Genomic DNA, 17,217 nt, shown 5'->3' with positions numbered 1-17,217 from the left:
AACGACGATGCTGACCACTATGTGAGATGACCCCCAGTGCAACACTGGCTGCCAGGACCCGGTCCAGACTGTGGACACACAGTAGGATGTTGGAGAATTGATGTACCACTTTTGCCTAGACAGAATAAGGTCAGTCTTTTCCATGTCCCTCTTCCACAGAAACTAATCACCTTATGGGTCTGGTAAAGCCTGCTGTTCTGATCCTTCTGCCTCCAATGCTATAGAGACCTGGGTATGACTGTATATGGGCTGATCTCTGTCATTTTTATCTTTTATCTGTACTAAAGTATAATTTATTTATCCTTCTAAGATCTCTGATTGTATTAATGACTAGGCCAGCTATAATATCAGTTTAAGAGCAAAAAGAATATCCAGATCCTTCCACAAAGCTATAGCCAGCTTGTTAGCTCATTATATATAAAGGTCTGAGGATACAAAAGTTCAGAAACATTAAGGGTCTACAAAGTAATTTAAGATAATACTAATAAACAATAAAACAATGACTACATACTGTTTGGGTTACAAGCTCAGGATTTTCTGTGTTTTTACTGGTACTCAAAGGTATGAGTCTATTTTTACTGTTTTATAGATATCTGTTATTTGCTATTTCTATAATATAGATTTTAATATGGGCCTAAAAGTTTCAAATGTATTAACGTCTGTTCCTAGTTTAAATTTGTCTCAACGGGTTTCCCCTTGGTTGTCAGACACAAGCAAGCGTCAATTCCTGACTACAACCTGCTCCAAATGACTGTGGACCGTGAACTTGCTAAAAACTGATGTGGACCAGTCTAGCCTATGTGAATGCTCCCTGGCTCATCAACAAAGTCCACAAGCCAAATGTTCCTGAATTTTTCTCTTTTTGACTAGCATTTCATCTTTGTTAACCCTTGACCATGACACCCAAAGTTAGCTGGAAGCAGTTAAAACAATACATCCTCCAATAATCCCTGGTTAAAATGTTAAGTCAAAAAAAAAACCATAAAAAGACTCTGTAATTGTAAGAGACAATTTGGCCAAAGTTAGCAAAGTCAGCTCGTGATTGAGCTGAGCCGTAGGACCAAGAGGAGTGGGGAAATGTAGGACCCTCACCCCTTATTCTCAAAGGGGTGAGAAGAAATTTCCTAGCAGAATGTTTTCCCAGGAAGATAGTGGCCTTCCCCTCCCCCACCCGGGAGATTCTGAGCACAAGGTCACTTAGCTCAGCCCAGCCAGCCACCTGATAAAGATGGCCTAACTCAGGAACAGGGGCCTTGCTCTAAGAAAAAGAGAAAAAGCTGACTTAGCAAAATGGGAGGGAGCAAAAGTCCTTGCAGCCGTGCCAAAGCAGCTTCAAAAAGCCTTTTTGTAGTTATGCCTTTAAAAGCTTACCCCACAGAGGAAATACCACTCTTCTCTCTACCCCACTATAATGGGGTTAGTAGACAGGGGTTTCAAACATGTTTGTATTATGCTGATTAAACCTTGCTTATTACAGTCTGGGCCTCTCTGATGGTCTCTCTCTGGAGGTCGTAATCTGGGCACAACAACATATATATATATATATATATATATATATTCAAAATAAACTGAGTAAATATATATAAATATGCTTTATATTTAAACTCACAGTAGTAGGCTTGATTTTTCTCATATTGTTTCACCTGCTAGAAAATCTCAGATCAATGAGAAAATTTAGAAAGCATTACTTATCCTGTGAGGCAAGCTCTTCTTTTGGAAGAGGAAACTTGAAGGGGCCATGAATAGAGGTAACTGTGGCCTGTTTGACAGTGTCCCTGTGGCTTTTTTTTTTGATTTTTCGAGACAGGGTTTCTCCGTAGCTTTTGGTTCCTGTCCTGGAACTAGCTCTTGTAGACCAGGCTGGCCTCGAACTCACAGAGATCCGCCTGCCTCTGCCTCCCGAGTGCTGGGATTAAAGGCATGTGCCACCACCGCCCGGCTTCCCTGTGGCTTCTTGACCTATGCTTTGCTCTTTCCATCCTGAAAAATTGGAAGATGGCAGAATGTCATAATTGGAGAGAAGAACCAGAGGAAGCAAGGTAAACAAATACAAATTTATTCTTTTTAAAGCAGAATTCAAGGATAAAATGGAAAAAGCACCACAGTGAGTGGCAACTGAAGTTAACCCATTTTCTCCTAGCCCCAACCCTTCATCCCAAACTTTTACACAGTTGCATGCCATCCTTGACACCTCCTCCCCAACCCCCCTCCCTAATTTTCATCCTTTTGATTCGTTCTTGCAGCCAGGAAACAACAGCACAGCAGACTTCCGTCTGCCTGTAGTACTGCCTTGGGAACAGCAAGGATATTCATCAGGTCTACTTCCAAATATGGCAACCAAAGGAGGAGATGGACACTGGGAAAGGAGCCCTAGCCTTGAGTCCCCCCCCCCCCCCCCAGTCGCATGCATTAAACAGTTAGAAGTATTTCTTTGTTCCAAGTATCAGGCTTCTACAGGGAGGCCCACTGACTGGGCTACCCAGATGAGGAGGTAAATTGCCACAGCCTTAGGGTAATGCCTCCAGGTTCTCTCCCAGGACTGTTCCTAAAAAGGCAGCAACTTTGCTGGTTATCTGTCTACAGTATCAAGGGAAATTGGATGGAATTACTGACAGAAAATGGTCCCCAAAGGCCACAACTCTGCCACTGAAAATGTGAGTTCAAAAATGCTCTAGCCTGACGCTGGACATGGAACCTCCCAAACTCTTTTAAAACACATAGCCCAGGAAACAAAGGTAGTCCTTAAAACTAATCTGGTGGTCAAGATCTCCCAGGCTTGGCCTCTGCCTTTCCCCTTAGTTTCTTTTTAGCGATTGTGGTCTGCCAGACCCGTTCACAAAACACCTGAAAGCTCAGTCAGGTTTCTTCACAGGGAAATACTGCCTCACTCTAGGCCTTGAGAGAAACATCGAGAGCCATCCTCCGCATTCTGAAGAGAAGGGCACCCCTGGGTGGAAAACTCTCCAGGGAACTATGTACCACAGTCTTATGTCTTCCAGCCAGTCAGCCTTCCGGAACAATTGCCAATCATTGTGAGGCTCCCCTGCTGGCGCCAAAAGCACAACTGTCCGCCCTATGGCTTGTTGTTCTCTATCGAATTCCGTCCAGAGGAGATGGCCTACACTATTGGATAACCAGTCCAGTAAACACGTTCCTCATCACTGATCCTAATCTCCTCAGTCAGAAAGTTCTCCTTAGGCTACTAACCCAGCGATTCATCCAGACTCATCCGCTACCTTCCAGGCTAGGGCCATACATTACACATGACTCCTTTAGGAGTTACAACACACAACTTACCCCAAAACATAGAAGACATTTTTGCTAAATTCAACCCCAGTGTGGATTCACACGGTCCAAGGGGCCATTTTCATCACTGCATGGCAATTGCCAATACATGCAGCAGTGACTGCTACTGGACCCTTGAGCAAGACACTCACCTCAGGCATTGCAGGGAAACACAAGACGGCAAAGTGCCAGTGACTCCCTTAGTGAGGCTCCAACCTTGACCTGCTGTTCCGGTCTACCTCCAGCACAAATCCTACATAACAAGATCAATATCTTTTCTCCCAAGTCCAGTCCAAGGCCACTGTCACAGACCCTCAGCTGCCTAAGAGCTCTCTAGTGGGGTGGAGGCTAAAGAAAGGACTCTCCTCATAAAAGATTATCCCATAGCATCCGTGCTCCTTAGCCCTAGGGAAGCACACACTTGGTAGTTTCTGATTCTCCCGTTCCACAACAAAATGATCTGCATGCTGCCCACAATCTAGGCCTCAACAATGACGCCTCCTTCTGATGATGACCTGGCTCTCTGTTTGAGGCTTGCTTACCAAATGCTCACCAGATAAGCAGAATCTTTAGCCCAGAGATCTCCAGACATGAAATTGGACCCTTGAACCTGTGGTGTGATTGGGGAGAATGCAATCTTGATTTCAATCAAGCCCCTGCTCTGTCTCCCCCAGAATACATCAGACCAGGTTCCTAGCAGTTCCGTATGTTGGCCATGGCTTGGTTTATACCACAGAACTCCAATCATCCCACTCCCTCCTGACCTTGGTGACAACCACTGCATTCTGTAAGACCATGAGCTAGAGCTTAGGAGCTCAGGGGACCATGGGATGTATTCTGTCTTAGCCTGGCATAGGCTAGCAGATTCCTTTTGTTCCTTCTTTTCTGTGTGGAGTGGGTAGAGGTGGGATGTGCTCTACTTTGGTTCCTGAATCATTGTTAGAGAAGTTAGAAACAAAATTTCCCAAGTGTCCATGGAATGAAACTTGGAATTAGTGAAGAGAACAGAATGTCTCTTCTTGTTCGATTACTCGGTGGCCACAGACTTCCATCGCTTTGGTCTTAAGGTCAGCTCACCTCAAATATCAATGGAGAGAAACATCCTAGGCTCTATCTTCCCAGCCAGAGACTGAGGCTAACAGAGAGAGCAAGGCAGGGCGCTAATTCTTCAAGAAGTATTAGAATTTAATGTCTGGGTGAGGCTGGGGAGCACTGATAGATGGTAGATATGTAGAATAGATACGGATGCATGGATAAACTCAAAATTTAGTCAGCTGCAAGATTCTGGGGAGGAAGCGCTTGTCTAGAAAGTAGCCTAAGTGGGCTCTGTCTGTGTTCCAAGTTCCCCAGCTCTTCTCACCTCCATACTCTATTTTGAACAGTTGCTAGACAAAGGAATCATGGTATATACAGTCTAGGAAAAGTTAATTCATTTTGAGGACTGGGTTCACATTTCAGAGTTAGCAACAGTTTTATGCACAGGAAGACATTGGTGCTATATGGGTGGAATGGGGCCCATTTTCAGATTCAAGTCTAGCGGTTTTTAGGCAGGGACCACTATTCAGGCTGGTCAGTTGTAACTTTCCAGTGAACAGCCGGGGGTAAAAGAGCCACCTCACCTAATCCAGCCTATGCTACCAAATGGCTATAGCTTGGAGAGTGGCAGGCTCACACTCCCCAAGGATAGAGGGTTTCTTTTCCTTTCTCACCCACGGAGAGAGCGAACAAGGAAGGCATCCTTGCTGAAGAGGCTGCCACTCCTGCCCCGGATCTGTGGGGACAGACTTGGAAGACCAAAGAGTGGTTTCAGATGGGCTCTAGAGCCTCTCAAGGAGTCTCGTGGGATGGCAAGATCTTCAGGAAACAGGAGGATCATGGGGGAAATATAAACCCACAAGTATTTCTTTAGTGTTTCCAAATATAAGGTGGAAGCATGTCCACAATGAACTGTCCCCTCAGAGAAGTCTGATAGGTACTGTGGCGAGAGGAACTGAAGGTATTGCAGTGAGAAACATGTAGGTAGAATCTGCAAGGTGAGACCTATGCTCTGTAACTGAAGTAACAGGACATACACGGCCCAGATTTCCCTAAGGGGCACTCTGAAGGGGTGTCTCAGGGATACCCGTTCGCCTCTTTCGATCAGGCCAGGGAGTAGAACTTACCCCTCCGGGTTTCCGGAATGCAGACACCCTGAGGCCATTAGACTCCCCCCCATGATTCCACAGAGAAGGGAAAGGGACCAGTGGGCATTGCTTAGCTCTGCAAGGTCATTCTCTGCTCTTCATCTGGACGACAAGTGCAATTTGCCTTTGCCTGGGCTGCAACAGCAGGATAGAATGAGGGATGGCCTCGCTCTAACGGATTAACCGGAACATTTCTAGAGGAAGCACACCTGTCCTCCCCCATCCCCACCACATCTCACACACCACTGGATCCCTGCTGCTGCCCCAGGTCCAAATAGCTCTGGTTGAGAAATATGGGGCCAGTGGGTACTGGAATGGTTGGGCAAAGGTTGAGGGAAGGCCTTGACAAGAATCAGGAAAGGAAATGGACTACGGGATGGGGATCTGACTCCATCAAGAGGCCAACAAGGTATTGGCAGTCACATCGGAGCTTCGCACACTGGGGAAGGCATGACGGAGTTTTTCCATGATGTCTTCTAAGCATAGGCTGACATCCTGGCTCTTTGACCCCACGTCATCTAAGTTGGAAGAGAAATATCGGGAAAGATTACTTGAGATTGCCTTACATACATGCAGGCAAAACACCACTGCACATAAAATAAATAAATTCAACAAAAAAGGAAGCTAGCCAGGTGGTGGTGGCACATGCTTTTAATCCCAGCACTTGAAGTCGGCTGCTGTTGTCTGGATAGCGGGTCCAGTGTACTCTCACCCTCCTGTTCGGAAGACTAGCCTGTAGGAGTCACTCGCTAGATAGTTTCTTTTTTAGAAGATGCATATGAGAGAAACAGTTAAGAAATCAATTATACACAACCCTAGTCCCAGCCCTAGCAAAACTTTGGGCAGGCAATCTAAAGCAGGACAAATGGCTGGAGGAAGGGGGATAGGTGGGGGAACTTACCTGCTGCCTCAGTGTCTGGGGTAGTCTGGCCCTTCTCCCGGGGATGACTGCCTTCTGACTGGTGTGGCGAGGAAGCCAGGGATGAGCCTGCAGAGCCATTGCCATCTGATTCAGTAGGTGGCTAGCAAGAGTTAAGACAGGATTTCAGTGGCTTTGCCTTTCTGACCTCATAGACTCCCGACTTTGAAAGGGACTTAGAGACCTCATGCCTGTCCTTATGCCCTGGGTCTCTATGAAGCTTTTCATAGTGCCATAAACCAGGACTTTCCCCTTTAGGAAACCTCTTAGATGATCCAGGTATCAATTAAATTCTTCCTTTAACAACACGAGTCAAAGGGTCCTGGTTCTTAAGAACAACACTGCACCTAAAGGTCTCTTGCTGCCATTTCAATTATAATTAAACATTTTTAGAGTCCAATTTTCTCTGGAGTTTTCTCGCTGTATACCTGATTCCGAGTTCATGACATAAGAGTATATGTTAGGAAACTCAAGGAATTCATTAAATACTGTCCCTGAACCAGAGAGGGCAATGGAATACATGCCATAAAGAAGGCAGAATGGGGGGCTGATGAGGGGAGAAGGAAGGGAACTAGCTAGAGGGGGCATAGAGCAGGGCAATGAGGGAGAACAAAGTCTGATCACAGAAATGTACAAAGAGGCCATGATAAAAATATTACATGAATGTGAACTTAAAAACTGGTCAAGAAAAAAAAGCTGTTCTTAAGATAATGCAGAGAAGGGATGCCACTGTCTATTGCATATGATGACAATGACAGCTAACATCTATCATGAGTGTACTATATTCCTGGTATCTACCTGAATTATGCAACATGCACTATTTAATTTTGGGTTTTTTTTCTAGACAGGCTTTCTCTGTGTAGCCCTGGCTGTGGCTGTCCTGGAACTAGCTTTTGTACACTAGGCTGGCCTTGATCTCACTGAGATCCACCTGCCTCTCCCTCCCAAGTGCTGGGATTAAAGGCATGCGCCCCCACTGTTGGAGCATTATTTGATTTTTAGGATGATTAAAATCCTACGATGCTGGTGGTATTACTTTTTAAATTATTATTATCACTATTACTATGTATATGTGTGTGCTGAGTGGAGACTCGTATATGTTATGGGGCATATGTGTAGGTTATAGGAGAACTTCGTGGAGTTGGTTCTCGCTTTCCACCGTTATGTGGGTTCCAGGGATTGAACTCAGGTTGTCAGGACTGTGTGGGGAGGATTTTATTAGCTGAGCCATCTTGTTGGTCCTTTTTAAAAAAAGATGTATTTTTTATCTTTTAATTTTGCATATGCATCTGTGAGTGTATGGCACAGGTGTGCAGGTACTTCCAGAGGTCAGAAGAAGGTGTCTGATCCCTTGGACCTGGAGTTACTCCTGGTTGTGAGCTGCACTACATGGGTGCTGGGCAACTCAACTCTGGTCCTCTGGAAGAGCTGAACATTCTTAACTGTGGAGCCATCTCTTTAGCTCTGTTGTTTGTCTCACTTAAAAACTGAGCTGCTTTATCACTACCTCTGTTTTTACAGACAAGAGAACTGGGGCCAGATATGGTTACAGAACTTTCCCAGCACCCCCAGGCACTGGCTGACACCACTATATTCAAACCCAGGCTGTCTGACCCCAGAGCTGCCTGACCTCCCAGAGACAAAAAGGAAGCCCTTTATGGTAATATATTTCTCTTGCCAAGAATGTCCAAACCTGAAAATGCCACATTTTGGACTATGTGTTGGCGTGTTGCGCTCGTGAGTGTACATGTACGGCCATGACTGCGGAGGCCAGAGAACAACTTTGGGTGTCATTCCTCAGGTATTATCCACCTTGCTTTTCTTTATTTTAAGAGACAGGTCCTTCACAGGCCTGGAACTCACCCAGTAGGCTAGGCTGGCCTGCAAGCCCCAGTAATCCACGTCCCTGGCATGGCGATTCCATGTGTGTTACCACATCTGGCATTTTCTTTTAAACATGGCCTTTGCCGATCCAATCGGGGCCCTTATGCTTGGTGCTTTACTAACTGAGCCCCTTTGTCTCGGATGGGTTTTGAAGTGAGTTCTTTTAATACCAGATTCCAATGGGCTGAGAACTAGTGTAGGGATAGCCCAGCCCATTGGGAGGGGGGGGCGTGTTCACCTCTGGCTAATGTTTACGTATAAATCTGGCGGGCCTGAGCCCCGCTGGTCTCTTTTTTGTATCTCCTGCTCATCGCTGGATCCCTGTAGTAATAAGGGCAGCGGCGGGGCTGCGTCCCCAACACCCCAGCCGCCTGCCCGGCTAGCTTATGCCCGAAATAACAACACACAAACTGTATTCATTTAAACACTGCTTTGGCCCATTCCTATCTAGCCTCTTCTAGGCTAATTCTCACATCCCGATCAACCCATCTCTAATAATCTGTGAGCACCGGTCTTACAGGGAAGATTCTAGCCTAAGTCCATCCTGGGTCGGAGCTGGGGCATGGCGTCTCTCTGAAGCGTCTGCTCCGGAGAGGAGAGCTGCGGAGTCTGACCTCACTTCCTCTTCCTCCTAGCGTTTTGTTCTGTCTACTCCTCCCACCTATCTTCTAACCAATGAAATGGGCCAAGGCAGTTCCTTTATTAGCCAATGACCTTCCTCCATCAGATCCCTGGTGTTGTAAGCTATCCCTTCATTAAAATTTGCTGTTTCATATTAAGCTAGCCTGGTTATTACGCCGCTTACAAACTAGAAAGTCCTTAAAAGTCCTTCCTCTGCCTCCAGGCTGGAGGCAGTTTGGGACTCACAAGAGAGGTGGTGTGGAAGAGGATGTAGCCATACCGCCCATTTCCTTCTTCGTCCCTTCATTCCAGTTGCCCGTCAGCTCATGCCAAGAAGTCACCTGACTGCCTCAGTCAAGGGGTGCTTTCTCTTTTCTCTGCTGCACCCCCATCTCTCCATGCCCTCCTCCTGAGTCAGGGGCCACCCTGCTTCTGTATCCCCAGCCTCACCTGCAAGAGCAGCTCCCTCAGGCGCTGCAGCTGAGACTCCAGCTGCTTGTTGTGGTCTTCAAGGATCTGCATGCGTGTCTCCAGGCGGCTCTTGTGCTGCCGCAGGATCCTGGCTTCAGCCAGGAGCTCCTCATTGCGGTGGTCCGGAGTTGCTTCACTGGAGCCCTCAGTCAGGGTGGGTGCCTCCGCTGCTTCTTCGTGTTGCCACTTCAGGCGCCTCAGCTCTCCCTGGAGAATCCTGCCATGGACATGGAAGCCAAGACCTAGGGCTTTAACAGGGTCAATTGGCTATCCAGATTCCACAGGGCCCCCCCTTTCCCAGGTGTGAGGGGTCACTGGGCTCTCCTAACCCAATCCCTGGCAATGCTCTGCTTGAGAGGGCCACAGCCATTTCCTCTCCAGGCCATTTGACATTTACTGTGCCATCCTGAGGCCTCAGAGTAGTGAGCTGACATTTCACATAAGAAATGTCTTAGGGCTTTGATGCTTTGGGGATTAATTTTGACCTTCAAAAGCAGGCACGAACATGTTCTGCAAATAAAAGAGGCATTAGTGCAAATCGCTTACCTACTCCACTTATAGACTTTTAGATTCTAAGGGAAGACAGCATACATAAAGAGATCACCTATCCTGCTACTTCTCCCTACAGCCCCCCATCTGACCTGCTTCTCCTCTCTACAGCCCCCCATCTGACCTGCTTCTCCTCTCTACAGCCCCCCATCTGACCTGCTTCTTCTCCCTACAGCCCCCCATCTGACCTGCTTCTTCTCCCTACAGCTCCCCATCTGACCTGCTTCTCCTCTCTACAGCCCCCCATCTGACCTGCTTCTCCTCTCTACAGCTCCCCATCTGACCTGCTTCTCCTCTCTACAGCCCCCCATCTGACCTGCTTCTTCTCCCTACAGCCCCCATCTGACCCGCTTCTCCTCTCTACAGCCCCCCATCTGACCTGCTTCTCCTCTCTACAGCCCCCCATCTGACCTGCTTCTTCTCCCTACAGCCCCCCAATCTGATCTGCTTCTCCTCTCTACAGCCCCCCATCTGACCTGCTTCTCCTCTCTACAGCCCCCCATCTGACCTGCTTCTTCTCCCTACAGCCCCCATCTGACCCGCTTCTCCTCTCTACAGCCCCCCATCTGACCTGCTTTGAGTGCTCACAATGAGTCGAGGAAACACTCCAAAGAGCCAGCCTATTTTTAGGCCCACTACTTCCTGTTGTTTGAGCAAACAGAATCACTCTTGCTAGCATTTCCCAGCACCGGCTCCCCACTGCTCTAATGGAGCAGTTCTCCAGACCACCCCTAGTGAGGAAGCAGGGTTTTGATTTTAGTTCACACCACTGTATAATGATATGATGTCCTAATGCTTACAACCATTCACAGTTCACAACACTGCCAATCCCTGCTGCACAGGCTCTACACCACTCGAATCCATCTCCAGCCTGTTCAGGGTGATGGACCACTAGCCATGTGCTTGATCCTGACCATGTCAAGTTTGCGAGAAAAGTTTCGAAACCCCTACTGTCTATTTGTGTGCTTGTCTTTCCTGGACTGGTGACACACACTTTGCAAGCTGGTCCTCACCTGCACTCCACCACTCGAGGCACACTGTTCTAAGGCTTGCCACTCCGAGGGGGTCATGCGGACCGGGGACCCTAACAGCCCCTGACAGCTGGTTAGAAACAGAAACTCAGGCCCCACACCTTGAAGAGTCAGGACTTGTGGCTTCCCAAGCTTTGCAATGTACTACTGTGCACAGTGCTCCCACAGGACTCTACTGTGCACAGCACTCCCACAGGACTCTGCTGTGCACAGCGCTCCCACAGGACTCTGCTGTGCACAGCGCTCCCACAGGACTCTACTGTGCACAGCGCTCCCACAGGACTCTGCTGTGCACAGCGCTCCCACAGGACTCTGCTCCAAGAGGCTCTGCACTTGTTACTTGCCTCCCTCCAAGAGCTGTCAACTTTCCTCGGGCCTCTTCCTCTGTGAGATTAATGGCATCCCTGGTACTTTGTCTCTTCTGGTTCGGAAATGCTGTACGTACTGTCCCAACCCCCTGGGAAACTTTCATTCAGGATCAAGTAGTTCTTTCAAGTTTTAGTACAGAAAGTTCTTTGAGAGCAAAGACAGGTTATATTCTCTTCTGCATTCTTCTAGGGTTCTCTCTGCCTGTATCTAGTGGGTACTTGGAAAAGTCAGGGTTATATTACATCTGATCCTCAAAGTAACCCTGGGAAACTGGCATCATTATCCCTATCATACAGACAAGAAAATGGAAGGTCATAGGATGTAAATGACTTGATCCAGGTTGTATAACACATGAAGTATCAAGATTGAAACTCAAGGCACCAGCCTCTGGCGCCACACAAATTTATGCCCTGGCCACACCTACCGGTTCTCATCTTCTAAATGGGCCAGGATCTTCTCTAGCTCTCCTTTGCTTTCTGTCCCCATGCCACACGGAGCCTGCTGTCCAAAGGCTGGCTCCCTGTCTGTGATGGGGCTGGAGTGTCGCAACAGGTACTGGTCCTCATCTCTGCATGGGTGTAAAGAGAGGAAAGGAGGTGACCAGGTGTTGAACACAGACGCAAGTCAGGGAGCCAGTGCTAAGATCCTGGCTCAGTCCCCAGAAAATCTATGCTGGCCCATCCACTTTGAAGTCACGTAAAGAAAGCCAGGCCTCAAGTTCAGGCTTTGGAAGTTGAAAAAGGCAGTATCTGAGAGAGGACTGGGAGATATTTCCAGGATGCTGATGCTTCTGAGATCTTCTCAATAAGAAAATCACTTCTCTTTCTGTGCTGTTGCCATTTCGATGTCCCCTTTCTTTCTCTCCTCCCAGAAGGATCTGAGTCCCAGTCAGGACCAGATTGTCTCATATAGTCAGCTGTCCCTGGGCCTTCTTTACAGGCAAGGAACCTCCTTTAAAGATGCAAGGGCACCCTCTCTGTGCTCTAACACCAGGGCTCCCTTAGGCCAGACTTCAATTGGGAGTCTCTGCCTTCTCCTAGGGTTGCTGTAGCATTAGATGGGGTTTTGTATCTTGAGCATGAGATAACAGCTCCTTTCTGTAACTTCAGATAGGGGCTCCCACCCCCCCAAAGTTAGGCATGGAAGGATGGGATCTTGTGATAGAAGGGGCTTGGGTAGATGGCTCAGTTGACAGATGGAAAATTGCCTCTCTTACTAAACAGTGTAGTCAGGAAGCAGGCTTCCTTCCTCAGAGAATCAAGGACCCTAGCCACCAGCCTCCCATTCTCAAACAGTGGCAGAAGGATCCCAAGGACAGCTATTTCTGGAAAATTAGCAGCTGTAGAAACTCACATGCTGTCATCCGGGGACAGGCTGTCATTAAAAAAGGAACAATTTTGACTTTCCATCTCAGCAAGCCTAGAAAGAAAGAGCCACAGTAAGAGAAAAAGCAGGATGTGGGGCCTGCTTCCACCTCCAGCAATCTAATGGTGCAATCGGATAACCGGCTTTGGGGCTTTGGAAGCGGGGCCCCCACCTACCACCACTGGCCATGGACAGTTCACTCTGCATCTCCCCTGGTTCATTCCAAGTCTCCTTGCCCTTGGACTTCCGACAGTCCCCACCCCAACTCCCACTGAAAGGCAGTGGTACCTGCTGGCGAAATGCTCAATTCGAGAGTGTGTGTCCGCATGTGGCAACATCGGGGAAGAAGCCGGTCTGGGGGAAATTAGCAAAGATTAAGAGGACCAGAGGCAACTGAAAGCCTGTCTGTCTGTCAGCACTCCCACCCCTCCCCTGCCAAGATGGTAATCCGATGCAGAGAGCAGATCGAATCCTCCTCTATTTCTCAGGCCAGAGGCTAAGTCAGACTCAAGCTCAACCGCCTTGTTTGCTAGGGGCTTTCACTTGGGAACTTTCTCCAGCTCATCGGGGACTCAGCCCCTTCACAGCATAAGTGAGCTGCACGAGGCCACCCGCAGCCTCCAGCCTCCGCGAGGCCACCAGTACTCACGTCTCACTGCACTCAGTCTCCAGCACTGACTGCACAGGCAGATAGCCTCGCTGCGGGTGTTTGCTGAAATACTGCTTTGAGCGGAATTTATTCTTTAAGGTCGTGGCGAAGTCCCTCATGTTTTCACTGGATGTGGTCTGCAGGAAGACAGGACCGAGGGACTCACCCTGGTGGCTTCCACACACTATGAGGTGTGTGACTCTTTCACTGGAGTTCAGAATGTGACTGCTATCCCAATGTTGTTTGTGCCTACCATACCCCTCTCTCCAAACGTCTGTAAGACCATACCCTGAACTCAGAACTCTAGGAAGGTAGACTGGAGGGGTGAAGAGAAAGGAAGATTTTCATCTGAAACTTTAGAAGCCTCTATCTGCGGAGTTGGGAGTTTTTACAGTAAGCATGTAATTGCTGCATTTTAAGATATCGCTTTTTGTCATTATGCTGGGCTTGGTTGGGTAAGCATATTGTTGAAAGCTCATGGGTTCTTTGCTGTCGCACAGAGAAGATGTGCTCTCACAGCAGCTGTCCTGGACTTCTGGCTCGCACAATCTTCCCATGCCCCTTTCTGTGATTGTCCCTAATCTTAGGTGCATGGTTGGTGTTGCAGATCAGCCAGCTGGAGTTGGGCAGCCCACAGTCACTTATTATTTACACTTTGAGCAGTTGTGGTGCTCTGTAATAGTACCCATGGTGACAACACCAGCTGACATGCCAACACAGATGGAAACTCCACGTGGTCCCACCCCTACACGAAGAGCTACAAGGGGTGGATGCCCGCTGGGAGAGAAAGAACCATTTTTCTCCGGGGACAAGCCCCCACAGAGGTCATCACTGGACACGTGTGCACACTAGCGAAGCTAAATGGACTCAGTAGGCTGTATATATGTGCGTGCATATATATGTGTATTGTATATATGTGTGTGTATGTGTATGCATACATGTATATACATGTAACAATTAAAGAAGAGAGCATGCATTTGGGAGGGGACACAGGAAAAGTTGGAGGGGTACAGCATGTAGATGCACTGCTCATTCATGAACTCCTCAAAAAATAAAATTATCATATAAATTTTTGTAATCATTTTTTATAAAATTTGAAATTTTGTTTATTTACTTTGTGTGTGTGCACGCGCACTTGCACACACTATGATATGTACGTGGAGCTCAGAAGACAACACACAACCGTTGGTTCTCTTCTTCCACCATGAATATTCTAGGAATCAAATTCAGGCTTGGCAGGAAGTGCCTTTATGTGCTGCGCCATTGTGCTGCTTCCTTTCTATAAGTTAAAGGAATGGAGAAGCTGAACAGGAGGCAGAGGACTATCGGCTTACCTCTTCTACCTAGTTTTCTCTGTTTGCCCTTTATAATGTTTTGTGTAAGTGATAGTAAAGCAGAATTAAAGGACGTGGTCCCTACTCCCACCGGCTCACACATTCCTGTGCTAAAACAATTGGAAGATAACACCTTGGGAAGGTGGATTATATAGAAACAGGTTGAAAACGGAGCAGCGGATGGGAGAGAGAGCCAGTGAGAGCGGACCTGGGCTTCTGGATGAATCTAAGGGAACAGAAACGTGTACAGACACTGAGGGTGGTACTGGACTGATGGCTCTGAACTTAAGAGCGCTGCAGGTCGAGAGGCTGCGGTTCGAGTCCCTGTACCCACACGGCAGCCCACGTTGTTTTTTTCACTCTAGTTCCAAGGGACCTGACACCCTCTCCTGGCCTCTTCAGGCACCAGGCATGCAAGTGGTCCACAGACAGAAGTGGGGGCAAAGCACCCAGACGCATAAAATGAAAAACGAATAACTCTCAAGGACATCAAGGGAAGGAGCTCAGGAGGCTGCACAAGTAGGGGAACCGTGTGGCTGAGCTCACAGGCACGGAGGGAGCTGCTTGGGCAGCTGCGAAGCGAAGGCTGCCCGTCGAAACTTGGGACAATCTGTGAGTACAGGTTTAAAAACCTATCTTTTTTCCTTTTAATTGACTGAGCAATTTGAGCACAGGCTTTGGTACTGGCAAGGGGGTAGGAAAAAAAAACAACAAACTAAAATTACAAAGTAGCAAGAAAAGACCCAGTGATTCAGCACAAAAGCCATACAAGAAGCTGCCCAGGAAAAACTCGCAAGATAAGAGGAGGGGGTACCTGGAACCACCTTGCGCTTTTATTTCCACATAGGGACATTATTTCTGCAGCAAAACAGCTAATGACAATTAAAGGGCTAAGAGGGCCCTCAGTCAACTGTGGACCCAGTGACAGGAAAGCTATGATGGAAGACTAGGGGGGCCTGAATCCCAAAACGAGTGAATCCCTAATGTTTGGAGAATGTTCCATGAGGAGAGCTGGCATGTGTCAATGCTACACAAAGAAAACCAAAGCCTACTGTGTGAGAGGCCCATCCCTCCTACCTGGTGAAGAAGACCAAAGCCAATGCCCACCCCTCCCATCTAGTGTCTGAGAGATGCCCACACCTCCAACCTAGTGTCTCAGAGGGGCTCACTCCCCCCACCTAGTGTGTGAGAGATGCCCACCCATCCCACCTAGTGTCTGAGAGATGCTCACCACTCCCACATAGTGTGAGAAAGATGCCCAACCCCCACCTAGTGTCTGAGATATGCCCACCCCTCCCACCTATTGTCTGATAGATGTCCACCCCTACCACCTAGTGTCTGAGGGGTGCCCACCCCTCCCAACTGATGTAGAAGACCAAGGGCTCGTGTCTGAGAGATGCCCACCCCTCCCACCTAGTGTCTGAGAGACGCCCACCCCTCCCACCTAGTGTCTGAGAGATGCCCACCCCTCCCACCTAGTGTGGAGAACCAAGGCCTTGTGTCTGAGAGATGCCCACCCCTCCGACCTGTGTCTGAGAGGTGCCCACCACTCCAACCTAATGTATGAGGGGTGGACACCCCTCCCATCTCGTGTAGAGGTCCTTGGCCTCGTGTCTGAGAGATGCCCACGCCTCCTACCTACAGTCTGAGAGGTGCCCACCCATCCCAGCTGGTTTAGAGGACCAAGGTTTCGTGTCAGAGAGATGCCCACCCCTCCAACCTAGTTTCTAATAAATGCCCACCTCTCACACCTAGTGTCTGAGAGGTGCCCACCCCTCCCACCTTGTGTCTGAGAGATGCCCACCCCTGCCAGCAAGTGTCTGAGAGATGCCCACCCCTCCCACCTAGTGTCTGAGAGGTGCCCACCACTCCCACCTAGTTTTGAAGAGATGCCCTCGCCTCCACCTAGTGTCTGAGAGATGCCCAACCCCTCCCACCTTGTGTCTGAGAGGTGCCCACCCCTCCCACCTAGTGTCTGAGAGATGCCCACCCCTCCCACCTAGTGTCTGAGAGATGCCCACAACTCCCACCTAGTGTCTGAGAGGTGCCTACCCCTCCCACCTAGTGTGTGAGAGATGCCCACAACTCCCACATAGTGTCTGAGAGATGCCACCCCTCCAACCTAGTGTCTGAGAGATGCCCATCCATCGCACCTAGTGTCTGAGAGAAGCCCACCCCTACCACCTAGTGTCTGAGTGGTGCCCACCCCTCCCAACAGATGTAGAAGACCAAGGGCTCGTGTCTGAAAGATGCCCACCCCTCCCACCTAGTGTCTGAGAGATGCCCACCCCTCCCACCTAGTGTCTGAGAGATGCCCACCCCTACCACCTAGTGTCTGAGTGGTGCCCACCACTCCCAACTGATGTAGAAGACCAAGAGCTGGTGTATGAGAGATGCCCACCCCTCCCACCTAGTGTCTGAGAGATGCACACCCCTCCCACCTAGTGTCTGAGAGATGCCCACCCCTACCACCTAGTGTCTGAGTGGTGCCCACCCCTCCCAACTGATGTAGAAGACCAATGGCTCGAGTCTGAGAGATGCCCACCCCTCCCACCTA

The 17,217-nt window shown here is 48.7% G+C and overlaps 1 protein-coding gene across 2 annotated transcripts in view; it reads right to left on the bottom strand.

Annotated features, from left to right (window-relative positions):
• Positions 1 to 2,040: 2,040 nt before the first annotated feature.
• Drp2 (dystrophin related protein 2) overlaps positions 2,041 to 17,217 on the bottom strand; it is an 82,942-nt gene continuing 67,765 nt past the window's right edge. For both annotated transcript variants that reach the window (XM_075957369.1, XM_075957370.1), the window contains 7 exons: positions 13,327 to 13,463; positions 12,966 to 13,031; positions 12,666 to 12,731; positions 11,737 to 11,880; positions 9,343 to 9,580; positions 6,370 to 6,490; positions 2,041 to 5,986 (listed from right to left, as the gene is read on the bottom strand). In XM_075957369.1, the coding sequence (XP_075813484.1) occupies positions 5,862 to 5,986; positions 6,370 to 6,490; positions 9,343 to 9,580; positions 11,737 to 11,880; positions 12,666 to 12,731; positions 12,966 to 13,031; positions 13,327 to 13,463 (897 nt within the window). In that variant the 3' untranslated portion in view covers positions 2,041 to 5,861. The remainder of the gene's footprint in view (positions 5,987 to 6,369; positions 6,491 to 9,342; positions 9,581 to 11,736; positions 11,881 to 12,665; positions 12,732 to 12,965; positions 13,032 to 13,326; positions 13,464 to 17,217) is intronic.

This window comes from Microtus pennsylvanicus, chromosome X, assembly GCF_037038515.1.
Source record: "Microtus pennsylvanicus isolate mMicPen1 chromosome X, mMicPen1.hap1, whole genome shotgun sequence".
NCBI classification, from domain to species: domain Eukaryota; kingdom Metazoa; phylum Chordata; class Mammalia; order Rodentia; family Cricetidae; genus Microtus; species Microtus pennsylvanicus.
This window is presented reverse-complemented; position numbering and strand designations above follow the sequence as displayed.